A 25,632-nucleotide genomic window follows, 5' to 3' on the forward strand; every position below is an offset into this window, starting at 1 on the left:
TAACAGACTGGATCGTAATTAAAATCATGAATGTCTGCAAACCAGATGACATTCTTTTTGCATAGCACAATTATTAAATGTGTGGGTGGGTGGCAGTGGAAGATTAAGGCATTGCCACTGAAAAGCAGAAAGTGTAAATATATCTCCAAAATCAGATGTGTGATATGACCTTATTAGGAGGGTAGTCAAATGCAAACCTTGCAAAGGTACTAAGTCAAGAATTCCTCGCAGATTGCAGCATCAAAATTACAATCTTAACAAGGCATGACATTGTTTACAATTTAATGTGCGACACTTTCATGTGATGGGGAAAAAGTACTTAGTTGTATTGCATCCTTCTGTACATTTTATTTGGATATAAGTAAAGAAACATTCAAGTTTACCAAATTACAACATGGGAAGCATAAGATTTTAATGCTAACTATTTATTGTGCTGATAAATTGTGGATGGGGAATAGTTGAGCTCTTAAATATCTGCTCAACTTAAATGCAATTAAGATGAAAAAGTATATAACAAAGAATACGAAATGGAGACTTAGAACCAGAGGGTATATATTTTCTACTGCATGCAGTTGCGGCTTCAGGCATTCTGTGTGTGTGGCTGAAGGGAGAATGTTAGAGAAAACTGGTAAAATGGTCATATTTTTCCACAGCATTCTGTGATATGTGCCTTTTGAATGTTTAAGATCATTGGACAAATCTTCAGACTACGTTTTTTCCTTAAGTAGGTTTTAGTTTGGACAGAAATGTATTTCTTAGTGGAAATCATTTGCAAGATCTAGTGTCTTCTTTGATAACAACTGCTGCTTTACTTTCCCCTTCATTAATCAAGCGCCATGCACCCACAAACACAATTTTTTCCCCCTCTCTCCCATGAGTGCTCATCCTCACTGGAGTATAATTCCACAAGTGCTGACAACTTTCATGTGTTTCAACAAGCAGTCACCGTTTTTCTGTGTATCTTTATAGGTAATTCAACTGTACATACCACAAAAAACCCAATCCTGTCCATAAAACATGTCTTTCCAGTAGAAATAATTTGATAGCAATTAAGAAAGCCCCTGACTGGTTTTTAATCTCCTTAGTTCTGGAGTCCTAAGATCCATCATAATCCTAAAATGGAAGAAAATTTGGTAAAGTACTGGTGAAGAGTTTCTGAAAACTAGCATTGATTGGCATAAGATGGGGCTTCTGCCTTCACTTGGGAGGAAGTCCCACTTTGGAGAGCTGTTTGCCAATCAAATTGTCCTGCAGCTCTCAAGTCCCTCCAAGCTCAGCGCTGCTGTGGTCAGAAGAGGTACTGCAGGGAGCTGCCTGGAACTAAGTTCTGGGACCAGAGGGCAGGTAAGTGACAGAGGTCCCAGGGTGAGGAAGGTAGGGAATGCTTGGGAAGTGGCAATGGGAGCAATTAGAATTTTGGAGGTAGTTCGGGTGGGGACAGAGGTCCAGATGTCACTAGGCCTTAAGGGGAGGGTGTCCCCAGACAGAAGGGGCCTTCTGATGGAGACACACTCCCACCCACCCCCCAACTTTCTCACGCTGGAATGGGCGTTTGAACTTTGTTTCTTTCCAGCCTTTCCCCGCCAGTCTAAAAATTGAGGCTGGATGGGAAAAGGCCCTTAAGTAGCAGTTGACATTCTCCCCACCTCAGAACACACCTGGGGCGTGGGGGCGTGGAGCGGGGCATGATATTCTGGCCCAGGAAAAATCAGGTTCTGCTGAATGGCTTTATTTTTAAATCAGCTATTACCGAAAGCCAGTATTTACAGTGCAGGTATTCAAAGATACAAACAGCATATTGTGGAGAGTACAAAGTTTGTTTTTTTGGAAAATTTATAACCTTTTCTGAATCAGATATTAAAACTGGAACATATTTTTCTGGTTATTTTGGGATCTGAAAATATTATTTTATACCAACGCCCTGATAGGGCAATGTCCTTAAGCCAGATGTTTTGACTTTTGTTTAACACCATAAACCATAGAATCCCTACAGTGCAGAAAGAGACCATCCAGCCCATCGAGTCAGCACTGACTCTCTGAAAGCGAATCCTACCCAGGCCCTCTGCTCCACTCTATCCCCTTGACTCTGCACATTTACCATAACTAATCCATCCAACCTACACATCTTTGGACACTAAGGGGCAATTTAGCATGGCCAATCCACCTAACCGGAACATCTTTGGATTGTGGGAGGAAACTGGAGCATTTGGAGAAAACCCATGCAGACATGGGGAAAACATGCAAACTCCACACAATCACCCAGGATCGGAATCAAACCTGGGTCCCTAGAGCTGTGGGACAGCAGTACTAACCACTGTGCCACCCAACAATGACCTATTTAAAATAACATAATTGCCAGTGTTAAATTAAGGCCGAATGAAATATCCAACCTGTTGTATCTTAAAACAAGGCTCCTCAAATATTTTAAACTGTGACACACCAAAAACATATTATGGCATATGTTATGTATTTCTAAATATTTGTGAAAACATCATAACTATCATGAATAAAACCAGACAATGCCTAAAACACACAGCAGATCTGGCAGCCTCTGTGGATACAGAAACAAGGTTAACAATTCAGATAATTGACCTTTCAACATTAGCTTCATTTTTGAAGGCAACAGGGGCAATTTCCCCCCCAAAAATCTAAGTGTCCAACAGGCGAGAATATGAGAGATTTTCCTGCCCATTCTTTGGGCGAGTTTAGTGGAATTAATTTCCGGCACTCTGTGCATCAGAGTTTATCAGGGGATTTACACCTAATCACGACCGAGAGGCCAGCATCAGACTACAGACGGGGCTAGTGCGCATGTGTTGATTGGTTGAAAAGCGCTCCCTCTCCCGCTGGCCCCCCCCTCCCCCCAATGGCCAGCCTCCAGATGGCTGGCCTCCCAATTGCTGGCCCTGACCCTCCTCCCCCTGCCAATGGCTGGCCGACTCCCCCCACCCCAGCCTCCCCATAATAGCTGGCCTCCAATTCCCCCCCCCAATCCCTGATCACCAGTCTCTGATCCACCCGATCCTTGATGGCTGGCCTCTGAGTGCTGGCCCCACCAGCACCCCCAATCCCCATGCAGAATTCGCCTATTCCGTGCCATCCTACCTCTCCCCACCTGGTTTTTCCACGCCCCCTCAGGCCCCACCTTCTTGGTACTGCCCAGCATGCACTGCCCCAGACCTTCTGGAGAGCCTCAATGGCCTCTGTTTCCACCAGCGAGGCCATTACGCCTGGTCCCCTGTTGGTGGGGACCATACGTGATCCCACTGGTGTAGACTTGGCGGGTGAAACTTTAGCGAGCCTGGACAATTGAGTCCCGGGCTAACTCCCATCTAATTTCAGTGAGGCTGCTTCTGTGGGGTGACCTCCAAGGCCCAGGAGAGGGGAGTGCAGGTGATGCCAGACACTGGGGCCCAGGGGCTATTGGGGATCTGGGCTCTGGGTTTTAAACAGAGTTGCCAAGTCATCCAGCCAAAGCTTCAGACCTTACAAGACCGTCTTCAAACATTTGGAAATGTCAGGCTGCATGATCTGAATTTTGTCTTACAACCATTCTGTCAACGTCAGGTCAGTTTAACTGGTTGCTATGAGGCTGCTCCTGACCTTCGGACAACTTTTTTTCGGAAAGGCATTCAGTAAACCACAGAACTGCTCGAAGTTCAGCAATTGCAACGCAGAAACTGTGAAGAGCGTTTTCTCCATTCAAATAAAATGGCAAGTGAAATCCCTGCAATTTTAGAAACAATTGGTTCTGTGTGTGTGTGTGTCTGTGTGTTGTGTGTGTGGGAAGGCGGGTAGTGGGAGGTTGGTAGGGGCATAAGTGGGGAGATTGTGGGTTTTGGGGTTGGGGATTGTGGAATGGAGGGAGGTTGGGAAAGTGGTCGGGAGGTTAGATGGAGGTGGGCGTGAGATTGGAGGCAGATTGAGGGACTGGGTGAGAGGTTGGCTGGTGATAGGGGGAGATTGGAGGAAAACTTTGGTAGTTAAGGAGGTGGAGGGGAGTTCTAGGTGCCACTTTTAAGGTTTAATGCCACAAAATTAAATACTTCTTCAAAATGTTCTTTTGAATTTTAACCAGCATATAAATAGAAGTCTAAATGTTTACTTTGCTCTCGACACAATTCTGATGATACGCTGTGTTGATGACTTGAGAATCTTGGGCCTCATCAAAATAAATAGAACCATAGAAACCATAGAAAATTACAGCTCAGAAACAGGCCTTTTGGCCCTTCTTGTCTGTGCCCACCATTTTTTGCCTAATATAGAACCACAAATGGAAGAAGCTAAAAATCTGGGAGCAGTGTGAAACAAGGGTGTTGACTCACCATTACCCATTTTATTATTTTGCAAAGCCTGGGAATGAACTAAGAAATTGAATAAAAATATTTTACAAATACCTACTCCATCTTAGGTTCACCCACCATCCTGTTTAAAATCTAGCAGAACACTGTGGGACTAAATTTTCTTGGGATGAGGATTTCTGATCATCCATTGTAACTTCGGCAAAAAGTCCATTGAAATCCCATAGAAACAGCAAAATGTGCTTTATCATTATGGGCCTTTATTTATTAAGTGCATTTTTCCACTTAACTTGCCTGTTTCTCTCAGACTTCAAACAACAATTAGAATTTTTAAAAATACTATTTGCACATTTATTTAGTATAAATATAACAAAACATCATATGGAACTTGTAGATGGGTTGTTCATTCACAGTGTACAACACAATTGTACGACAGTAGATTGTTGACAAAGAAGTCAGAATGGTAAAACTGCATTAGCTACAGAGTTGAATTTTTAAATAAATGCAGTTATTTTTTGTAGGTGCTTTCCTAGCATCAGTTGATTGCTTTGTGATTAATTATCCTTAGAGGCTCAGCACTGGCCTTGACATTTCACCACTGTTACAGTCACTGTGCCTACTGTACAGAGATGTAATGTTCAGCAAGGTAATATTCTTCTGATCCATATGTTCATTTAAATCAATGTAAATTTAAAGTTCTTCAAGCTTAATAAGGTCTGAAAATATGACTCCGCCTAAAATTGTACAGATGGATTTCAAGAAATAAATTTTCACTCATAACTTTTGTTGTAAAGTTAACAGCTCTGAACAGTTTAAATGCTGTTATACACCACCTGTATCTCAAGCAGTGACTCTGCCAAAACATGCAGGCTGGTAAATGATGTAAATGTCTTTGATGTAGCACAGGCATCTAGCAAGTCTTACTCACGATTTTGGCCAGAGCCATAGGCCAAGGATAAATGGTGGAAGCCAGGTTCAATTCCCTGTCAAAAACATCCTGTAGCTGTTCCACAGATAATGAGAAAGCTGCCAAATAATGTGGATTGCATATCTTCTCTTTAGATAGTCAGTTCACCTGGTAGCATGAGGAATATCAGTGCTAAACATACATTGCATTCCAAGGAAATCTGGGAACACTGATATCACAAGTTTCTGAATTCCCACACTGCCTTCTGTCCCTCTTTTGTTCATTTGTTCATCCATACGACGTAGGCATTGCTGGGAAATCCAGCTTTTATATTCTAACCCTAATTATGCCTCCATGGTGATGGTGAGTTGCCTTCTTGAGTTGCTGCAGTCTGTGGGGTAAAGTTACACCCCAGTGCTGTAAGGGTGGGAATTCCAGGTTTTTGACCCAGCAGCAGAGAAGGAACGACAATTAAGAGTTCCAAGTCCAGATAGTGTGTGGCTTGGAAGGGAATTTGCACGATGGTGGTGTTCCCATGTATCCACTGCCTATCCTTTTGGTTGGTAGAGATTGCGGGGTGCTGAATCAAGGGATCCACCATTGGGAAGGGAGGGGGCTTGCTAAGAGCCAACCCTTGCCTTGCTACCCAACCCCTCACACCATTATTTACCCAGACACGGGTCACTCCTCGATCCGTGGCCTCTGGTGCATGTCAATCCAATAACAGCTTCTCAGTGGCGTTGCTCAGCAAAAGATCAGAACCCCCAGGGTGCTGCTCCTGTGGAAGGCCTATCAGTGGCCTGTTCTCTGGTTCCCATTGACCAGAAACTGAATTGGACTAGCCATATAAATACTGTGGCTACAAGAGCAGGTCAGAGGCTAAGGATCTTGTGGTAAGTAATTCACCTCCTGTCCGGCATCTACAAGGCACAAATCAGCTGTGTGATGGAATACTCTCTGCTTGCCTGGATGAGTGCAGCTCTAGCAATGCTTAAGAAGCTTGACACCATCCAAGACAAAACAGCCCACTTGCTTGGCAATCCTTCCATAAACATTCACTTGCTCCACCACCAACGAACAGTGACAGCAGTGGAATCATCTATAAGATGCACTGCAGGAAGGCTCCTTGAGCAGCATCTTCCAAACCAACAACAAGGGCAGCTGACACATGGGAACACCACCATCATCTGGAAGCTCCTTTTCAAGTCGCTCACCATTCTGACTTGGAAATATTTCACCATTTCTTCATTGTCGCTGAGTCAAAATCCTGGAACTCCCTCCTTAACAGCTCTGTGGGTGTACCTGCGCCCACAGTGCTGTTAGGGAGGGAGCAATGCAGCAATTCCAGAATGCAGCTCACCACCACTTCTTGAGGGCAATTAGGAATGGACAATAAATGCTGGGAATTGCATCCCGAAATTAATAAAAAAGAGTCAAAGCCCGACAATGTGCTGTTATGATCTGGGATGCACTACCTTGGAGTTCAGTGGAAGCAGATTCAGTGGTGGCTTTATAAAGGGAATTGGATAAGCACCTGCATGAAAAAAACGCATAGCTACAGAGAAAGGGCAGGGGAATAGGACTAACTGAGTTGCTATTGCATCTGATCAAGACGGACCAGCTAAATGCCTTCCGTCTCTTATGTAACCATTTAATAAGGTTCCAGCCCCTCCGATCATTCTTATAGATCACAGTAAAGTTACATTGGGGAGAACTGGCAAATTCACAAATCTTTCGGGTTACCATGCTTAACTATGTTTAGAAATACTCACATACTGCCCCAATTCCACCTTGCTTTGCAATGATGCTAACATAGAGTGCCTGTGCGCAGTGACAGAAACAAATCCAGTGAACACTCACCAACTTTGTAAGTAATTAGTTTCCTCTAACCAAACCCTAGAAAAAGACACAATGTGGAACTACAACTTCTTGGGTTGAACTGCATATTATAGATTATTATTCCCTCATGGAGGAATCTAGAACTAAGGGACACAGTTTCAAAAGGGATCTCCCATTTAATTTGGAGATGAGGAGGAATTTTTTCTCTCAGAAGGTAATTAGCATTTGGAATTCTCTTCCTCAGAGCAGTGGAGGTCAGGTCATTGAATATATTGAAGGTGGAGTCAGACAGATCTTTAGAACCATGGAACCATAGAAAATTACAGCACAGAAACAGGCCTTTTGGCCCCTCTTGTCTGTGCCGAACCATTTTTTGCCTCGTCCCACTGACCTGCACTTGGACCATATCCCTCCACACCCCCCTCATCCATGAACGTGTCCAAGTTTTTCTTAAATGTTAAAAGTGACCCCGCATTTACCACTTTATCTGGTAGCTCATTCCACACTCTCACCATTCTCTGCGTGAAGAAGCCCCCCTTAATATTCCCTTTAAACTTTTCTCCTTTCACCCTTCACCCATGCCCTTCGGTTTTTTTCTCCCCTAGCCTCAGTGGAAAAAGCCTGCTTGCATTCACTCTATCTATACCCATCAAAATTTTGTACACCTCTATCAAATCTCCCCTCATTCTTCTACACTCCAGGGAATAAAGTCCCAACCTATTCAATCTCTCTCTGTAACTCATCTTCTCAAGTCCCGGCAACATCCTTGTGAACCATCTCTGCACTCTTTCAACCTTATTTACATCCTTCCTGTAACTAGGTGACCAAAACTGTACACAATACTCTAAATTCGGCCTCACCAATGCCTTATATAACCTTGATGTGGAGATGCCGGCGTTGGACTGGGGTAAACACAGTAAGAAGTTTGACAACACCAGGTTAAAGTCCAACAGGTTTATTTGGTAGCAAAAGCCACACAAGCTTTCGAAGCTCTAAGCCCTGAAGAAGGGGCTTAGAGCTTCGAAAGCTTGTGTGGCTTTTGCTACCAAATAAACCTGTTGGACTTTAACCTGGTGTTGTCAAACTTCTTATTATATAACCTTACCATAACACTCCAACGTTTATACTCGATACTCCGACTTATAAAGGCCCAATGTACCAAAGGCACTCTTTACAACCCTATCCACCTGTGAAATCACTTTTAGGGAATTCTGTACCTGTATTCCCAGATCCCTCTGTTCAACTGCACTCTTCAGAGTCCTACCATTTACCCTGTACGTTCTTCTTTGGTTTGTCCTTCCAAAGTGCAATATCTCACACTTGTCTGCGTTAAATTCCATTTGCCATTTTTCAGCCCATTTTTCTAGCTGGTCCAAATCCCTCTGCAAGCTTTGAAAATCTTCCTCACTGTCCACTACACCTCCAATCTTTGTATCATCAGAAAACGTGCTGATCCAATTTACCACATTATCATCCAGATCATTGATATAGATGACAAACAACAATGGACCCAACACCGATCCCTGCGGCACACCACTAGTCACAGGCCTCCACTCAGAGAAGCAATCCTCCACAACCACTCTCTGGCTTCTTCCATTGATGTGGAGATGTCGGCGTTGGACTGGGGTAAATACAGTAAGAAGTTTAACAACACCAGGTTAAAGTCCAACAGGTTTATTTGGTAGCAAAAGCCACTTTTGCTACCAAATAAACCTGTTGGACTTAACCTGGTGTTGTTAAAATTATTACTGTGTTCTTCCATTGAGCCAGTGTCTAATCCAATTTACTACCTCCCCATGTATACCCAGCGACTGAACCTTCCTAACTAACCTCCCATGAGGGACCTTGTCAAAGGCCTTGCTGAAATCCAGGTACACAACATCCACTGCCTTCCCTTCATCCACTTTCCTGGTAACCTCCTTGAAAAACTCAAATAGATTGGTCAAACATGACCTACCACGCACAAAGCCATGTTGACTCTCCCTAATAAGTCCCTGTCTATCCAAATATTTGTAGATCCTATCCCTTGATTGACAAGACACTCAAAAGTTACGGGGACAAGCAGGAAAGTGGAGTTAAGGCCACAATCAGATCAACCATGATCTTATTGAATGGTGAAGAAGGTTGGAGGGGTCGGGTAGTCTGCTTATATTTCTATTTCTTATGTTCTTATGTATTATTACATGTTAAACTAAAGAGATTCGCAAAAATGTAATGTCAGATTTCAGAAACACAGAGTATTCAGCAATCTGGTGAAATGGCAGTTATAAACACTAGTGGCATTCAAAAAACCCAAAGACTGTTCTTACCTTAGTTTTTCCAAGCACCCACTTGTTTAGTCTTGCTTTCTTTAGAATAGCAGTGCAGCTTGCAGAATTAGCGGGAGGTGTCTGATGTGCCCTGAAGGCAAGGTAGTAGTATCTAGCAGATAGAACAAAGCACAGGTGAATACTTCACAAGATACGGATTAATGATAACAAAAAAAGCAATATTAATAACAAGAAAATTCTACAGGTAGTCAAAACATATTTAAAGCTCATGTAAGGAATCACCTTGAGGTTAGTTTTCTTGAGACGAAAACTAACATCTCAACGTTTCATGAAATTTATTACACAAATTAACAAAATCCACATTTTAAAATTGCGAATATGATAAAATAATAATCCTCGAACAGTTCGTCATATTATTTCTTCAGGTAAATACTGGACAATCAATGAATATTACAACAGTCTCAAACCTTGATGTGGATGAAAATTCATCGATTAATACCAACATTGTGAAGCACAATTTGTATTATCAATGGAGTAATATCATTATGAGCTATGCATTACTAAGTTATTTCAGTGGCCTCACTACGAAGTATTATATCTTAATTTATGCATTTATACCAGAATGGAATTCCAATTGGTAGATATGATCTGAAAAAGTCCCCCCCATTAGGAGTGCTCTGTGAAAGAAAAAGAAGCAAGTGTGAAGGAAGGAAGGGTGTAAGGAAGGACAAAGAATGGAAAAACGAAAAGGGAAAGAATGGAGGCAGGAAAAACATTGAAATAAAGATTAAAGATTACTTCTCTAAGCATCTCAAAGTGCTTCACTATTATGTATTTTGAAGTGCAGTCACTTACTATGTAAATAAACTTGGCAGCAATTTTGTGAAACACATAGTCCCACAAACAGTTAAAAAATGAAAGATCAAATAATTTATTCTTTGATGGCATGGATTGAGGGAAGAATGGTGGATGGGGAAATTCCCTGCTCACCTTCAAAGCAGGTTCCACTTCCACATCTGCATCCTTTGTGCTTTATGTGTCACTATGTGACAATTCTTCACATCCAGTATTTATGTCTCCTCTGTAGATGATGCCTTGAATTTGTTGAGTGAGGTGTTGGGGGGAGGAGGGGGGTGGGAGGCAGGGAGAGTTGATAATCTGTGAGTGAGCGCAAGTGTTTCCAAAGATATGAGGAGCTGGAACTCTAATTGATCATCATCATTCTCATCTGTTCCCCAATCTACAATCTCTGGAGGAAAAAAACATTCCCCATGCATTTATATGAGCAGTACTCTATCTTGAACTGCTACTTTGTAAATCTCTTAATCTGAATCTTATATAAGGTAAGTGTTGTATGTTATCTGTTCAGTAGGTCTCACAAAGAGATTCTGAGTTTTGAATGGTTGAACATTCAGTGTTTATTGGTAATACATAACTATGTACAACTATGTACTTATATACAGTACATATAATTGATCAGTAATCAATCACTGAGCTAACTCCATGCTTGCTTCTACACAGGTCTCTGTCCAGACCACATTTGACCCTAATCTCAGGTTATGTTTCTTTACATCACACTGTCGACGGTACTGTTTCCCAGTCCCATATTAACCTTTGCTTTGTCAGATACCTTTGTACCACACCTCCCCTCAAATCCTTACCCAATGTACTTACAATCATGCTACCCATACTCCCCCAGACCTCCTCAAGTCTCTGACTTTATAAATTCAGACGGTCTGGAGGCTTGACAATTCTTCCACATCTCACTCTCATCACATTCGGAGGTATGGTAGGGTCTGTTGATTTGGCTAACTTTTGTTGATTTGGAATTTAAGTTATAGTCTGTTTCTGGCACTTGGTTGTCTTCTTCTGATTTGCTTTTTCACTCCTTGGAGTTGAACTTCTCTTTGTGAACTCCTCATTGTTCCAGGCTGTTGGACATTTTGTTGAATTTCATTCTCTCTAAAATTTTGTTGCTTTCAGAGTAAAATATGTATCGAATGATTTTAGAACTTCATCAAACTTATCTTAAGATATGTTTATTCTGTGTCTCAGCTACCAGTCCTACTGAATAATGTATTCACTTGTTCAGCTATTATCCTTTTGCCTAACCCTGAAGCTATCACATATTTTAAGAATATTTCCCCCCCACCCCAAAGAGTCTTACTGCACTTGTTGGACTTTGGTGGGCTCTCGCAGTGATGGCAGTCTTGACCTCTTTGTCTTTAGTTCTGTGCAACAATTTACTCAATCAACTATTCTGGCCATCTCTCTATGACATAGGAGGATTTTTGGGTGTTTTACAATTGATTCCCGCTTTGAGTGAGGTTTTTAAATCTTGCGCTTTCTTTTCTTACAAGGAGCTCGGCTACCATGTGGTATGGCGCTGGCTCTTAAACTGGCTGGCCACAGTGATTTTAGAAATGGGCTACTCCGACTTTTGTTTTACAGCACTGAAGCTTTTTAAACTAATCCTGGCTTAGAACTTATTTTGTTTGCTAATCCTTTAATTCTGCAATCTTGTGAATATTCACAATGGATCTCTAACAAGATCTTGTGGAGGCCTCAGCTGTACTGTCAATTTTCTTTCTGGCTATTTGCTTACAATACTGTAATGGAGCTTCTTTCAGGTGACCTCCCTTTGTGTCTTCACTTCAGGTGCTTTTTCAGTCAGGTCAGAATGCTGCTCCTGGCAGCTGTAATCACAGTTTATTTTTAATGTTTTTAATCTTCACTGGACATCTCCATTTTGAGATAACCTTTCTTGCCCCTATCTAAATTGGCTGCTCCCACCTCCGACCCCTCAGCCCGGTGAGCCTGCGCACTGATCTGTAGGCAGCAACATTTTTTTCCCTTTTCATTGTGGGATAGGGATCCACAAAAAAAAAATCAGTTTAATGCGTATATTTGTGCACCCCCATCCTAGTAGGCTGACATTATAATATCTGTCTTCTCATGCAGAGGAATGCATTGTGTTAAATGGCTGCTGCAGTCTCTAGTTCATGCAGTCACAATTTAGAATTTATGGAGTGGCAATTAATTATGGCAGGTGAATGGGAACAAGGATTTAAAATGAGAGCCTTCAAAGTGATAATATTCATTACAGAATGTGAGGCAATTTGTAGGTAGCAAATTGCAATGCTTTTGGGGCACTGCTTGAATATTGGGGAAGGGAGTACTTATTTGCACCTCTTGTGTTTGGGTATGTTGACCTCTTATTCAGCTGACAACACACTCACCTTTGCTAAATTTGAGAGATCATTAAGTTGCTTGACTGGGTACATGATCCAAGAAGAGGAATTTGTAGAGCTTGAGATGGATCATACACTGAAACTGAGGTTTGCAGAGATGCCTCTAGAGGCATTTTGGCTGCTTGCCAGACAAGAATATTTATTTATTTCAGATTGTGCTACAGCAGTACTCTTACTGTTTCTCACAACCTACCTGTGTGAGATGGCATTCTCAACTCTGGCTTATATAAAAAAAACAAATGGAGGGAGTGCCCGTCAGTGGAGCAAGACCTGAGAGTTATAATGCGGCAGCCAAAATGTGTTCGCAAGAGATCACAGAGGGAATTCAACTTGCACAGGTATGGTAGAGATTAAAAGAGACTTGTCCGGATCATGAAACAAAGGTTAATGAAATAAGAGAATGCATAGCATGAAACTGAATGAAAAAGATTAGAATATAAATAAGATTGTAAGTGCGCTTTGTGAATTAGAGCACACCTTATGGCATAATGCAATATCAACTAAATGCAAACAATTCCAAATTTTGAGATATTCATCAAAAACCACATAAAAGCAAAGAAGTACAAAACAAGCTCCTGCAGGAAATTCCCTTTCACCCAGGTTTAGAAGAAGTTGTCTGTGAAGTTATCTACACCTGCTTCTGCAAACATGAAACAACTTGGATAATTTGTCAGTTCTGAAAAAAGTGGGGAAAAGGGTAAAAAGCAAAAGAAACAAACTGTGATCTGCACTGCCAATACAGCACAACACCTGTCAACATCCAACAGGTTGCCAACTTCACAGCTAGCTTGAAGTCCTGCCATTTTGCCCATGGCAAATCATGAGATGTTCAAGTTCATCCTTTAGTCAGCAACAAACTCAAAAAGTTAAAATCAAGGGACAAATCAGACTGAGCAATTTTTATATACGTATGAACATAAATTCAAATTAGGAGCAGGAATAGGCCACTCAGCCCCTTGGGCCTGCTCTGCCAGTCAATGAGATCATGGCTGATTCAATCTTAATCTCAACTTCTCAACCTCCCTACCCCTGATAACTTTTCACTCCCTTATCAAGAATCTATCTACTTCTGCCTGAATTACTTGGAGGACTCCGCCTCAAACACACTATGAGGAAGAGAAACTCTCACAAACCCCTGCGGGAAACTTTTGCTCCCTCACCTCTTTTACATGGGAGACCCTTTGGCCGCGAACTTACCGGCTCATCCCGCCAGTAGATCGGCGAGGTGAGCTGATAAGATAGGATGAGAAGCAAAAAATAAGGATCATGCCAGGTTTCTTGCCTCTTGCGATCTAACTGGCATTGATTTGGACTCACTTGGACTTACTGCCTCACTGGTCAAGGTCCTCACCGGTGAGACTCCCACATGATCCCCACCAATGGGGACCAGATGTGATGCCTTGCTGGGGGGAATCCCCCCCGGGCGGTGATCCAAAAAAGTTAACATAGAAGACAAATGACTTTATTTAGAAAAAATCATAAAAGCAATGTTGATGAATTCTTTATTAATCAAGTAATTTAATGCACCAAATTAAATTTTATAATTTCGGACATAGAAAGAAATTTTCTCATATCCTAGGTTGTCCCACCTCTGGGACCAAAAGGAGGTCTGAGCTTGTGCAAATGGACAATGAGACCCTGGGCAGGATATAACTGGGGCGGTCAGTTAAGGTGCAGCTGCAATGACTGCTCTCCTCCCTGCTTAGAGCCACTGGCCCAAACAGAGGGCTGGCAGCTCGGCAGCCTTGGCAGTGCCACCAATAAAACTGGCTAAGGTGCTCACGTGCTTAAGGTCTCTCAAAGACCTGGTAAGAATTTTTATTGACTGTGCAGAGGCCAGCTAGGCAGGCCCCGTTAATTGAAGGGGTAAACTATCCAGTGTCGGTATCAGAGGTGCCCGGTGTTATGGCCACCAGGAGCCCCTCAGTAGGCCACGGAGAGATCCAACCTGCCTGGAACACTACTGGGATGCTGTCACTGTTCACATGACGATATTGGCATGCAGTGGGACCCAGCGGGGTGGGAAGTAGCTGTTAATTGTCAAGTAATTGCTGGGGAGGCAATGGCACAGCAGTATTGTCACTAGACTAATGGCAAGATCTGGGAATCATGATGTGGAGATGCCGGCGTTGGACTGGGGTAAACACAGTAAGAAGTCTCACAACACCAGGTTGAAATCCAACAGGTTTATTTGGTAGCAAAAGCCACTAGTTTCGGAGCGCTGTCCCTTCGTCAGGTAAGTGGGAGTTCTGGTCACGAACAGGACATATAAAGACACAAACTTAATTTACAAAATAATGGTTGGAATGCGTGTCCTTACAGATAATCAAGCCTTAAAGGTACTTTAAGACTTGATTACCTGTAAGGACTCGCATTCCAACCATTATTTTGTAAATTAAGTTTGTGTCTTTATATGTCCTGTTCGTGAACAGAACTCCCACTTACCTGACGAAGGGGCAGCACTCCGAAAGCTAGTGGCTTTTGCTACCAAATAAACCTTTTGGACTTTAACCTGGTGTTGTGAGACTTCTTACAAGATCTGGGAACCCAGCCAAATCCCAATATAGCAGATGGTGAATTTTGAATTCAATAAAAATCTGGAATTTAAAGTTGAAGAATGACTATAAAACTATTGTTGATTTGTCATAATAACCCATCTGGTTCACTAATGTCCTTTAGCAAAGGAAATCTGAATCCTTACCTGGATATGACTTCAGATCCACAGCAATGTGGTTAACTCTCAAATACCTTCTGAATTGGAGGGCAGTTAGGAATGGACCATAAAACAAGCCCATTGTTCATGTCTCATAAATGAATGGCAGTTGGCTGAGCTGCTGTCCTACCTGCCAATGGGAATATCCTGTAGTGGTGCGAAGTTATTGGGTTTGACTCCCGTAGCCTTCCACTGTCATTTTACAAGGCTTCCCACCTGCCAGCCCCTCTTTCAAAGGATTGGTAAATTTGAGCCCCCATAATGCAAACACTGCTTTCTCTGTTATATTTTAATGACTTCCAAAAGGTTTTTGACATTAGTATTAATATTGCATTCTTGTCAGTTATAAAAATCAGGTTTTAGGTAGACTAGTATTTTTCTATGCATTTTTATACTTAGGAGTGCAATTAAACAAAATAACCTCCTGTCCCAACAGCCTGCTTCTGAACAGTGTGACATGCTTTGGGACGATTTTGAACAAAGAACGGTACAGCACAGGAACAGGCCCTTCGACCCACCAAGTCTGTGCCGACACAGATGCCACTCTAATCTAATATATTTTGCCTCTATGTGGCCCATATCCCTCTATTCCCTGCCTATTCATGTATCTATCCAGATGTATCTTGAACGTTATAGAATCTGCTTCCGCCACCTCCCGGCAGTGCGTTCCAGGCATTCACCACCCTCTGTGTGACAAACTTGCCCCTTCCATCCTATTTAAACTTTCCCCCTCTCACTTTCAACCTTTGTTCCCAAGTAATTGACATGTCGACCCTGGGAAAAAGACTCTGGCTGGAATTCTCCCAAAAAAATTCTAAGTGTTGAATTTGTGGGAAAACTGGAGTAATTCACGCTGTTTTTTTCAGCGGGAGTTGAGACTAGAATCTCCCACACTCTGTGTACTGCAGAGACCACCATCCTGAATATCATTAGATTTCATGGGGTGGGCCCTATTCCCGCCAGGAGGTTGAAACCAGTGGGCCTCTGCACATGCGCAGTGGCTCTGAACTGTCAGCCTCCCATTTACTGGCCAGCTCGATCACTGGCCAGCCCTGGACCCCCGCAGTGCTGCCACCCCAACTCCCCCTATGGCCCAAGCCCACCTGACCATTCCTGGATCCAGACCCGACCCACTCTCATCCCGGATGGCCCCGATCTCCAGCCGCCCGCCACTCTACCCCCCCCCCTCCCCCCCCCCCCCTCCCCCTCAGTTCACCCCCCTCCAGCAGTCGCAACTCCACACCCCAGGCAATGCCGACCCCTCAACAGGCAGACCCGCCCCAATCTCCAGCACCCCCCCACCCCCACTCCCCCCAGTGCAGGACCCCCTGGGAGGCAAGCCTCCCCAGTTAAACACCCCGATTGCTGGCCTCCCTCCTTTCCCCACTGCTCCCCATGCAGTGGCAACGGGACCCCCCACCCCACTGATTGCTCCTAAGCACCGCCCCCCCCACTAGGCACCGCTCCCTTGGCACTGCCCCATACCCAGTGGGCAGTGCCAAGGCACCCCCTAGGCATGGGCACTTTGCCCCTTGGACAGTGCCAGAGGGCACTGACTGGCACTGCCAGAGTGCCCATGCCTAGGGGAACCAACCCCCGGCGCCCGACCCCCGGGGACCCCGATTGCCCCCACTTCATTCCTGCGAGGTCGTCCAGATACTTTCCCCAAAGTGGGGACCTACTGTAACCTCGCTGGAGTGAAACACTCTGGCGGGGTGGGAGAGGCTAGCAGGCCCGGATAATTCAGTCCCGAGCCCACTAATTATTCAAATTATACTAAAAACAGATTTAAATAACTTACCTCTCTTCGCACCAGTTTGCACAGATCTGATGGCGCCAGAAATCCAACGCTGGAAGATGCGCTCGCAGCGGGAATGCATGCGCGAATCCTGCTCATGCCCAGCCGTGAGATTTCCCCACCCTGCTGCGCTAGAAAATTAGCGTGGCGGGGTGGGAGAATCGCCCGCTCTGACTATCCACTATATCGCAAGGGGGATAGAATATAAAAGCAGAGATGTCTTGCTGCATCTGCACAGGGCATTGGTGAGGCCGCAGCTGGAATACTGTGTGCAGTATTGGTCCCCTTATTTGCGGAAGGATATATTGGCATTGGAGGGAGTGCAGAAAAGGTTCACCAGGTTGATACCAGAGATGAGGGGTGTTGATTATGAGGAGAGACTGAGCAGATTGGGTTTGTACTCGTTGGAATTTAGAAGGCTGAGGGGGGATCTTATAGAGACCTATAAGATAATGAAGGGGTTGGATAGGGTAGAGGTGGAGAGATTCTTTCCACTTAGAAAGGAAGCTAGAACTAGAGGGCACAGCCTCAAAATAAAGGGGGGTCAGTTTAGGACAGAGTTGAGGAGGAACTTCTTCTCTCAGAGGGTGGTGAATCTCTGGAATTCTCTGCCCACTGAAGTGTTGGAGGCTACCTCGTTGAATATGTTTAAATCACGGATAGATGGATTCCTGATAGGTAAGGGAATTAGGGGTTATGGGGATCAGGCGGGTATGTGGAACTGATCCACTTCAGATCAGCCGTGATCTTATTGAATGGCGGGGCAGGCTCGAGGGGCCAGATGGCCTATTCCTGCTCCTATTTCTTATGTTCTATCCAAGCCTGTCATAATTTTGTAAACCTATAGCACATCCTCCCTCATCCTCTGATGTTCCAATGAGAACAATCCAAGTTTGTCCAACGTTTCTTCATAGTCCATATCCTTCAAACCGGGCAACATCCTGGTAAATCTCTTCGGTACCCTTTCTAATGGATCAACATCCTCCCGGTAGTGTGGTGACCAGAGTTGTACACAATACTCCAAATGCAGCCTAATCAAAGTCTTTGCAACATGATTTTCCAATTCTTATACTTAACGCCCCGACCGATGAAGGCCAGCATGCCATACATCTTCTTGACCACCATGTCCATCTGAGTTGTCACCTTCAGGGAACTGTGGATCTGCACTCCTAGATCTCTCTGTATGCTAATATTTCTAAGGGCTCTACCATTTACTGTATACTTTCCTTCTGCAGTAGACCTTCCAAATCGCATCACCTCACATTTGTCTGGGTTAAATTTCATCTGCCATTTTTCAGCCTAGGTCTCCAGCTGACTTATATCCTGCTGTATCCTCTAACAATCCTCCTCACTATCCACTACACCAACAATTTTTATATCATCTGCAAATTTACTAATCAAGACCACCTACATTTTTCTCCAAATAATTTATATGTAACACAAACAGAAGTCCCAGCACTGATCCTTGTGGAACACCACTTGTCACAGACCTCCAGTTATAAAAGTACCTCTCCACTGCTAGTCTCTGTTTTCTATGCCCAAGCCAGTTTTGTATCCATCTTACCAGCTCACCTCGGACCCCGTATGACTTCACCTTCTATATCAGCCTGCCATGAGGAACCTTATCGAAGGCTTTACTAAAGTCCATGTATACAACATCCACTGCCCTGCCCATGTCAGATATTTATACAAATTATTTTACCTTCAACACAACTCTTTGATTCTGTGTAAATAATTTATCGTGCTGATGGAGTTTATGACCCTTTAAAGAACAAAGAACAATACAGCACAGGAACAGGCCCTTCGGCCCTCCAAGCCCACGCCGCTCCCTGGTCCAAACTAGACCATTCTTTTGTATCCCTCCATTCCCACTCCGTTCATGTGGCTATCTAGATAAGTCTTAAACATTCCCAGTGTGTCCGCCTCCACCACCTTGCCCAGCAGCGCATTCCAGGCCCCCACCACCCTCTGCGTAAAATACGTCCTTCTGATATCCGTGTTAAACCTCGCCCCACCTCACCTTGAACCTATGACCCCTCGTGAATGTCACCACTGACCTGGGAAAAAGCTTCCCAGCATTCACCCTATCTATGCCTTTCATAATTTTATACACCTCTGTTAGGTCACCCCTCATCCTCCATCTTTCCAGTGAGAACAACCCCAGTTTACCCAATCTCTCCTCATAACTAAGCCCTTCCATACCAGGCAACATCCTGGTAAACCTCCTCTGCACACTCTCTAAAGCCTCCACGTCCTTCCGGTAGTGTGGCGACCAGAATTGGGCGCAGTATGCCAAATGTGGCCGAACCAACGTTCTATACAACCGCAACATCAGACCCCAACTTTTATACTCTATGCCCCGTTCTATAAAGGCAAGCATGCCATATGCCTTATTAGAACCATAGAAAATTACAGCTCAGAAACAGGCCTTTTGGCCCTTGTCTGTGCCGAACCATTTTATGCCTAGTCCCACTGACCTGCACTTGGACCATATCCCTCCACACCCCTCTCATCCATGAACCCGTCCAAGTTTTTCTTAAATGTTAAAAGCATTTACCACTTTATCTGGCAGCTCATTCCACACTCCCACCACTCTCTGCGTGAAGAAGCCCCCCCTAATATTCCCTTTAAACTTTTCTCCTTTCACCCTTAACCCATGCCCTCTGGTTTTTTTCTCCCCTAGCCTCAGCGGAAAAAGCCTGCTTGCATTCACTCTATCTATACCCATCAAAATCTTATACACCTCTATCAAATCTCCCCTCAATCTTCTACACTCCAGGGAATAAAGTCCCAACCTATTCAATCTCTCTCTGTAACTCAGCTTCTCAAGTCCCGGCAACATCCTTGTGAACCTTCTCTGCACTCTTTCAATCTTATTTACATCCTTCCTGTAACTAGATGACCAAAACTGTACACAATACTCCAAATTCGGCCTCACCAATGCCTTATATAACCTTACCATAACACTCCAACTTTTATACTCGATACATAGAACATAGAAAGCCACAGCACAAACAGGCCCTTCGGCCCACAAGTTGCGCTGATCATATCCCTACCTCTAGGCCTATCTATAGCCCTCAATCCCATTAAATCCCATGTACTCATCCAGAAGTCTCTTAAAAGACCCCAACGAGTTTGCCTCCACCACCACCGACGTCAGCCGATTCCACTCACCCACCACCCTCTGAGTGAAAAACTTACCCCTGACATCTCCTCTGTACCTACCCCCCAGCACCTTAAACCTGTGTCCTCTCGTAGCAACCATTTCAGCCCTTGGAAATAGCCTCTGAGAGTCTACCCTATCCAGACCTCTCAACATCTTGTAAACCTCTATCAGGTCACCTCTCATCCTTCGTCTCTCCAGGGAGAAGAGACCAAGCTCCCTCAACCTATCCTCATAAGGCATGCCCCCCAATCCAGGCAACATCCTTGTAAATCTCCTCTGCACCCTTTCAATGGCTTCAACATCTTTCCTGTAATGAGGTGACCAGAACTGCGCGCAGTACTCCAAGTGGGGTCTAACCAGGGTCCTATAAAGCTGCAGCATTATCTCCCGACTCCTAAACTCAATCCCTCGATTAATGAAGGCTAGTACGCCGTACGCCTTCTTGACCGCATCCTCCACCTGCGAGGCCGATTTAAGAGTCCTATGGACCCGGACCCCAAGGTCCTTTTGATCCTCTACACTGCTAAGAATGGTACCCTTCATATTGTACTGCTGCTTCATCCCATTGGATCTGCCAAAATGGATCACTACACACTTATCCGGGTTGAAGTCCATCTGCCACTTCTCCGCCCAGTCTTGCATTCTATCTATGTCTCGCTGCAACTTCTGACATCCCTCCAAACTATCCACAACACCACCTACCTTGGTGTCGTCAGCAAACTTACCAACCCATCCCTCCACTTCCTCATCCAGGTCATTTATGAAAATGACAAACAGCAAGGGTCCCAGAACAGATCCCTGGGGCACTCCACTGGTCACTGACCTCCATGCAGAGAAAGACCCCTCCACAGCCACTCTCTGCCTTCTGCAGGCAAGCCAGTTCTGGATCCACAAGGCAACAGCCCCTTGGATCCCATGCCCTCTCACTTTCTCAAGAAGTCTTGCATGGGGGACCTTATCGAACGCCTTGCTGAAGTCCATATAGACCACATCCACCGCTCTTCCTTCGTCAATGTGTTTGGTCACATTTTCAAAGAACTCAACCAGGCTCGTAAGGCATGACCTGCCCTTGACAAAGCCGTGCTGACTACTTTTGATCATACTAAACTTCTCTAGATGATCATAAATCCTGTCTCTCAGGATCCTCTCCATCAACTTACCAACCACTGAGGTTAGACTCACCGGTCGGTAATTTCCCAGGCTGTCCCTGTTCCCTTTCTTGAATATAGGGACCACATCTGCAATCCTCCAATCCTCCGGAACCTCTCCCGTCTCCATCGACGATGCAAAGATCATCGCCAAAGGCTCCGCAATCTCCTCCCTCGCCTCCCACAGTAACCTGGGGTACATCCCATCCGGTCCCGGCGACTTACCAACCTTGATGCCATTCAATAGTTCCAACACATCCTCTTTCTTTATGTCCACATGCTCGATCCTTTCTGTCCACCGCAAACCAGCAGTACAACCACCCAGATCCCTTTCCACCGTGAATACCGAGGTAAAGTATTTATTAAGCACCTCCGCCATTTCTAACGGTTCCGCACAAACTTTTCCCCCTTCACCTTTTAAGGGTCCTATGCCTTCACATCTCATCCTTTTACTCTTGACATATTTGTAGAAAGCCTTGGGATTCTCCTTAATCTTACCCGCCAAGGTCTTCTCATGACCCCTTCTCGCTCTCCTAATTTCCTTCTTAAGCTCCTTCCTACATCCCGTATACTCCTCTAAATCCTTAACACCTCCTAGCTCTCTGAACCTTCTGTACGCCTCTCTTTTCTTATTCACCAGGTTCATCACAACCTTCGTGCACCACGGTTCCCGTACCCTACCAACACCCCCCTGTCTCATCGGAACGTTGTCATGCAGAGCTCCAGACAAACATTCCTTGAAAATCCTCCACTTTCCTTCGGTACTTTTCCCCAAGAATGCCTCCTTCCAATTTACCCGTCTAATTTCCTCCCTGATGACACTGTATTTCCCTTTACTCCAGAGAAACACTTTCCTAGCCTGCCTGATCCTATCTCTTTCCAATGCTATCGTGAAGGAGATAGAATTATGATCGCTATCCCCAAGATGCTCACCCACCGAGAGATCCTCCACCTGTCCAGGTTCATTAGCCAGCACCAGATCAAGTACAGCCTCTCCTCTAGTAGGCTTATCCACATACTGTGTCAGGAAACTCTCCTGGACACACCTAACAAACTCCTCTCCATCCAAACCCCTAGCCCTAGGGATATTCCAATCTATGTTTGGGAAATTAAAATCTCCCATCACGACAATTCTGTTATTCCTACATCTCTCCAGGATCTGTTTCCCCATCTGCTCCTCAACATCTCTGTTACTATTGGGCGGCCTATAGAAAACACCCAGCAAAGTTACCGACCCCTTCCTGTTCCTAACCTCCACCCACAGAGACTCCGTAGTCAATCCCTCCACGGCGTCCACCTTCTCTACAGCCGTGACACTATCCCTGATCAACAGTGCCACTCCCCCCCCTCTCTTGCCTCCCTCCCTGTCCTTCCTGAAACATCTAAAACCCGGCACCTGAAGCACCCAGTCCTGTCCCTGAGACATCCAAGTCTCCGTAATGGCCACCACATCACAATTCGAAGCAGCAATCCACGCTCTAAGCTCATCCACTTTATTCACTACACTCCTGGCATTAAAATAGACACATCTCAGACCTTCAGCCTGAGCTCTTCCCTTCTCCATCACTCGTCTAACCTCCCTCTTACCCTGTCTACATTCCTTATCTATTTGCGAGCTAACCTCCTCGCTCTCAGTCCCCTCATTTCGATTCCCTCCCCCCAACCTTTCTAGTTTAAAGTCTCTCCAGTAGCCTTAGCCAACCTTCCCGCCAGGATATTGGTCCCCCTGGGATTCAAGTGCCACCCGTCTTTTTTAAACAGGTCACACCTGCCCCTAAAGAGGTCCCAATGATCCAAGTACCCAAATCCTTGTCCCTTGCTCCAGTCCCTCAGCCACGCATTCATTCTCCACCGATTCCTGTTCTCACTCTCCCGCGGCACAGGCAGCAATCCCGAGATTACTACCTTTGCATTCCTCTTTCTCAGCTGTCTACCTAACTCCGATTTATAAAGGCCAATGTACCAAAGGCACTCTTTACGACCCTATCCACCTGTGACGTCACTACCTTCTCCACCTGTGACATCACCTTCAAGGATCTGTAGACTTGCACACCCAGGTCCCTCTGCGTATCTACACCGTTTATGGTTCTGCTATTTATCGTATAGCTCCCGTACGTTAGTTCTACCAAAATGCATCACTTCGCATTTATCAGGATTGAACTCCATTTCTTTGCCCAAATTTCCAGCCTATCTATATTCTTCTGTAGCCTCTGACAATGTTCCTCACTATCTGCAAGTCCAGCCATTTTTGTGTTGTCCGCAAACTTACTGATCACCCCAGTTACACCTTCTTCCAGATCGTTTATATAAATCACAAACAGCAGAGGTCCCAATACGGAGCCCTGTGGAACACCACTCGTCACAGGCATCCAGCCAGAAAAAGACCCTTCCACTACCACCCTCTGTCTTCTGTGACCAAACCAGTTCTCCACCCATCTAGCCACCTCCCCCTTTATCCCATGAGATCCAACCTTTTGCACCAACCTACCATGAGGGACTTTATCAAACGCCTTACTAAAGTCCATATAGACGACATCCACGGCCCTTCCCTCATCAACCATTCTAGTCACTTCTTCAAAAAACTCCACCAGGTTAGTGAGGCATGACCTCCCTCTCACAAAACCATGCTGACTATCGTTAATGAGTTTATTCCTTTCTAAATGCGCATACATCCTAGCTCTAAGAATCCTCTCCAACAACTTCCCTACCACGGACGTCAAGCTCACCGGCCTATAATTTCCTGGGTTATCCTTCCTACCCTTCTTAAATAACGGGACCACATTAGCTATCCTCCAATCCTCTGGGACCTCACCTGTGTCCAGTGACGAGACAAAGATTTGCGTCAGAGGCCCAGCGATTTCATCTCTCGTCTCCCTGAGCAGCCTTGGATAGATTCCATCAGGCCCTGGGGATTTGTGAGTCATTATATTCCCTAAAAAACCTAACACTTCCTCCCTTGTAATGGAGATTTTCTCTAACGGGTCAACACTCCCCTCCGAGACACTCCCAGTCAACACATCCCTCTCCTTTGTGAATACCGACGCAAAGTATTCATTTAGGATCTCCCCTACTTCTTTGGGCTTCAAGCGTAATTCCCTACTTTTGTCCCTGAGAAGTCCGATTTTTTCCCTGACAACCCTTTTGTTCCTAACATTTCTCCAGCATTTCTTTCCCCATCAAGGAACTCTCTTATTTACAGCAGGATTTCAATCTTTTTCATCAGGGAACTACATTAAAAAATTAAATATTTTAATGAAGTAAGGCTAAACCTTCTGCTGCATTACAAGCCCAGAAGTGGGTCATTCATTGTTCAAGTTTACATTTCTACCTGTCACCATGTAAGATGAACATAGATAACCTATGAATTAACATCCAAGCTTCTTTGAGGAACATTGACTTGAGATACCTACCAAATTTTTAACCAGATGCCCCATTTATCTCGTTAAAACTCTAATTCCTAAAATAAAAACTATATTCTAAAATATGAATTATGAATGAGATGTTCACACCAGTAATGTTCATACCTCAAAGCACCAGGCATGACAAGAATCAACCCACTGACATCCAGCGGTATTGTCATTGCTGAATTCCCCACCTTCAACATTCTGAGGGTTGCCATTGATTAGAACATTAATTGGAACAGCAATATAGATACAATGACTACAAGAGCAGGTCAGAAGCTGTGAATTCTGCAGCAAGTAACTCATCTCCTGACTCCACAAAGTCATTCCATCATCTACAAAGCACAAGTCAGGAGTATGATAGACTACTCCTGACTTGCCTGGATGAGTTTGGCTGCAAGAACACTGAAGAAGCTCGACACGATTCAGGACAAAGTCCCTCCAAGGCACACGTTATCCTGACTTGGAACTATATTGTTATTCCTTCAGTGTTGCTGGATCAAAAGCCTGGAACTCTATTTGAAGCACTGTGGGTGTACCCCCACCACACAGACTGCAGCGGGTCAAGAAGATGTATGCCACTACCAGCTTCTAAAGGGCAATTAGACATGATCAATAAATCCATGATGCTCACATCCCATGGAAGAAATAAAAAAAATTGCCAGTGCCTTGATGAAAACTCACGTAAGTTAATCCACACAGGTGTCTATAGACAGATCTTTGTGGTATGAAAAGAAATAAACTTCAACAAGACTGGTAATGCATATATGGATCAGGTAAATGTAGTTGTCAAAAGAAAGTATCGAATAGCTGACTGTCATGATTGCCTCTTACGGTT

At 44.5% G+C, this 25,632-nt stretch overlaps 1 protein-coding gene across 1 annotated transcript in view; it reads right to left on the minus strand.

The window, feature by feature from the left end:
- myo3b (myosin IIIB) overlaps positions 1 to 25,632 on the minus strand; it is a 548,412-nt gene that overhangs the window by 220,166 nt on the left and 302,614 nt on the right. The window contains exon 24 of the mRNA XM_078227705.1: positions 9,357 to 9,468. Within this exon, the coding sequence (XP_078083831.1) occupies positions 9,357 to 9,468 (112 nt within the window). The remainder of the gene's footprint in view (positions 1 to 9,356; positions 9,469 to 25,632) is intronic.

The sequence above is a fragment of the Mustelus asterias genome, chromosome 14 (genome assembly GCF_964213995.1).
Source record: "Mustelus asterias chromosome 14, sMusAst1.hap1.1, whole genome shotgun sequence".
NCBI classification, from domain to species: Eukaryota; Metazoa; Chordata; class Chondrichthyes; order Carcharhiniformes; family Triakidae; genus Mustelus; species Mustelus asterias.